This window comes from Penaeus vannamei, chromosome 9 (genome assembly GCF_042767895.1).
Source record: "Penaeus vannamei isolate JL-2024 chromosome 9, ASM4276789v1, whole genome shotgun sequence".
Lineage (NCBI taxonomy): Eukaryota > Metazoa > Arthropoda > Malacostraca > Decapoda > Penaeidae > Penaeus > Penaeus vannamei.
Genome location: NC_091557.1, coordinates 29,343,790 through 29,346,289, shown reverse-complemented (window position 1 = coordinate 29,346,289; position 2,500 = coordinate 29,343,790). Strand labels below are relative to the sequence as shown.

The 2,500-nt window shown below is 40.0% G+C and overlaps 1 protein-coding gene across 1 annotated transcript in view; it reads left to right on the top strand.

Moving 5' to 3' along the window:
* The window catches only part of LOC113811723 (putative uncharacterized protein DDB_G0271606), a 7,172-nt gene that overhangs the window by 2,339 nt on the left and 2,333 nt on the right, over window positions 1–2,500 (top strand). The window contains exon 4 of the mRNA XM_070124986.1: window positions 753–810. Coding sequence (XP_069981087.1) covers window positions 753–810 — 58 coding nt within the window. The remainder of the gene's footprint in view (window positions 1–752; window positions 811–2,500) is intronic.

Here is a 2,500-nt window from a genome sequence, read left to right as displayed (position 1 = left end):
GTAGAAACATGTAGACCCCTAGGTCATAACTGGGAGGAAGCAGTGGTCAAAGACTTTTCTTTTTAGGCACAATGGCAAGGAGCCTCTTAGTGCGCTACTGTGCCTGCCGAAGGCACTCCAGCCTAGACTGATTCGTCGCTTTATTTCCTGTTCACTAGATGTGCTTGTCTGTATGAGTTGTCCTAGATATATATACTTGTCTACTACCTCTAGCGCTTCGCCTTGTACAAGTATCTGTTCAGATGGGACTCTGCTGTTGAACATAACCTTATTCTTTTTCTTGTTCTTGAGTCCGACTTTTAGACTGTCTCTATTCAAATCGTTTATTAATTATTGCATTTCATCTGCTGATTCACTAAGGAGGACAATATCGTCTGCTAATCTTAGGTTGGTTAGGTATTCGTCTCCTATTTTGATACCCTTTCCTTCCCATTCTAGTTTTGGTGAGATGGTATCGCCCTGTCAAACGCCCTTTTTAATTGGAATTTTATTGGTTTCTGTGTGGAGCTTGATGGTTGCTGTCCCATCTTTGTATATATCTTCCATTATTTTACTATATACCTCCTCTACTCCTTGTTGTCGAATAGCACCTAATACTGCTGGTATTTGTACAGAGTCAGATGCCTTTTCATAGTCGATGAATGCCATACACAGGAGTTTCCTATATTCGTTCACTTTTTCTCTTATTTGGGTGAGCGTGTGGGTGTGATCTGTTGTTGAGAATCCGCTGCGGATGCCTGCCTGGCCTCTAGGCTGGCTAGAATCCAGACTGCCAGAGATGCGAGCTGTAATGACTTTCGTGAACAGTTTGTAAGTAACCGAAAGGAGGCTTATGGGTCGGTAATTTTTTAAGTCCTTTTATCGCCTTTTTTGTGTAACAGTTGTTGCATTTTTCCAGGTTTTCGGAGTTTTTCCGTTGAGAAGACATTTGTTAAAAAGGCTAGTTTCACTGTTGCAATTTCTCCTGCATCTAATATAAGGTCTATACTAATTTCGTCTTCGCCTGGTGTTTTCCCTCTCTTCATGCCTTTAAGCGCTCTTTTTATTTCTTCTTTTGTGATGTTAGGTACGTCTCTATTTACCGCGTTTGCTTCTATTTGTGGCTGTACGTTTGAGTTGTATAGATCCCTGTAAAAGTCTTCCACTACTTTGATGATTTCATTCTTGTTATATGTTACTTCGTCTGGTTTCTTAATTGCATACATTTGATTTCTCTCTATTCCTAGTCCTCATTTCGTTGCTTTCATGCACACACACACACACACACACACACACACACACACACACACACACACACACACACACACACACACACATATATATATATATATATATATATATATATATATATATATATATATATATATATATATATATATATATATATATAAGAGACACAGCTTTTGATTTTGTTGTTGAAACAACACTTCAGACAGAGAAAGGAATAAGGATAAAGCCCGTACTTTTAAAACTTATACCCATGCTGGCGATCGCCTGGCGATACTGCACCAGGCGATCATCTGAGTGAGGGAGGCCTTACTTTGAAACCCACTGTCTGCCAAGGTGGGCGATCGCCAGGATTGGCGAACGAAAGGGATCGCTAGTGATAACATCTTGAATTCCTGCTCATTCTAGCGCACCGGCGACTGAAAATACGCGGGAAAGGCAAATTTGTTTGCAGTTGCAGTACACAGCGTCACCATGGCAACTAGCACCGAAGTTTGTCGGTCCTCTCCTATACCCATTTTGGATAAAGAGGTCCTTCGGGACCTCATAAAGGACTATATAGAGGCCGTGTTCATCCCTAACCTAACCCTACCTTACCTTACTTTACCTTACCTAACATAACCTAAGCTTAATTATTAGCCTCGGGAGAAGACGATAATGTTATCTCCGTAATAGCCTCACTTTATACTATAACAAAGGAGTTAAGAATTAACCATTTTACTATAACAGATATGAAATAGTGAACTGTAGGTCTACAAAGGTATCATTAGACACGCTTCATTGTAGATCGGTGGAGCATGACAGCTGTTTCTATATCCCCTGGTAAACATGCCATCACCAAGGCGCTTATGGTAACATTTGTGGAAAAAATATCCCTACAACCAAAATAACAACTTAAATCAAAATAACTCCCCTCGGGGGCGGCAGGAATACAGCTGGTCTTGAGCTCTTTGCTGGAACATTGATTGTCTTGAAAAAGCTTCATGTATACGTTATTTTATAATAAATTGTGTTTTTCAGAGATGTTAGAATTACAATGTGATTCTTTTCTCATATCATATACAACTATGTTGCTATTTGTAATTTGAAAGCAAGAAAATGCTATTCAATCACGGGAAAGGGAGGGCTCTCGCGAATTCGCTGTGTGTGTGTGTGTGTGTGTGTGTGTGTGTGTGTGTGTGTGTGTGTGTGTGTGTGTGTGTGTGTGTGTGTGTGTGTGTGTGTGTGTGTATATATTGATAGATAACTATATTTGCGTGTCTGTGTTTATAAT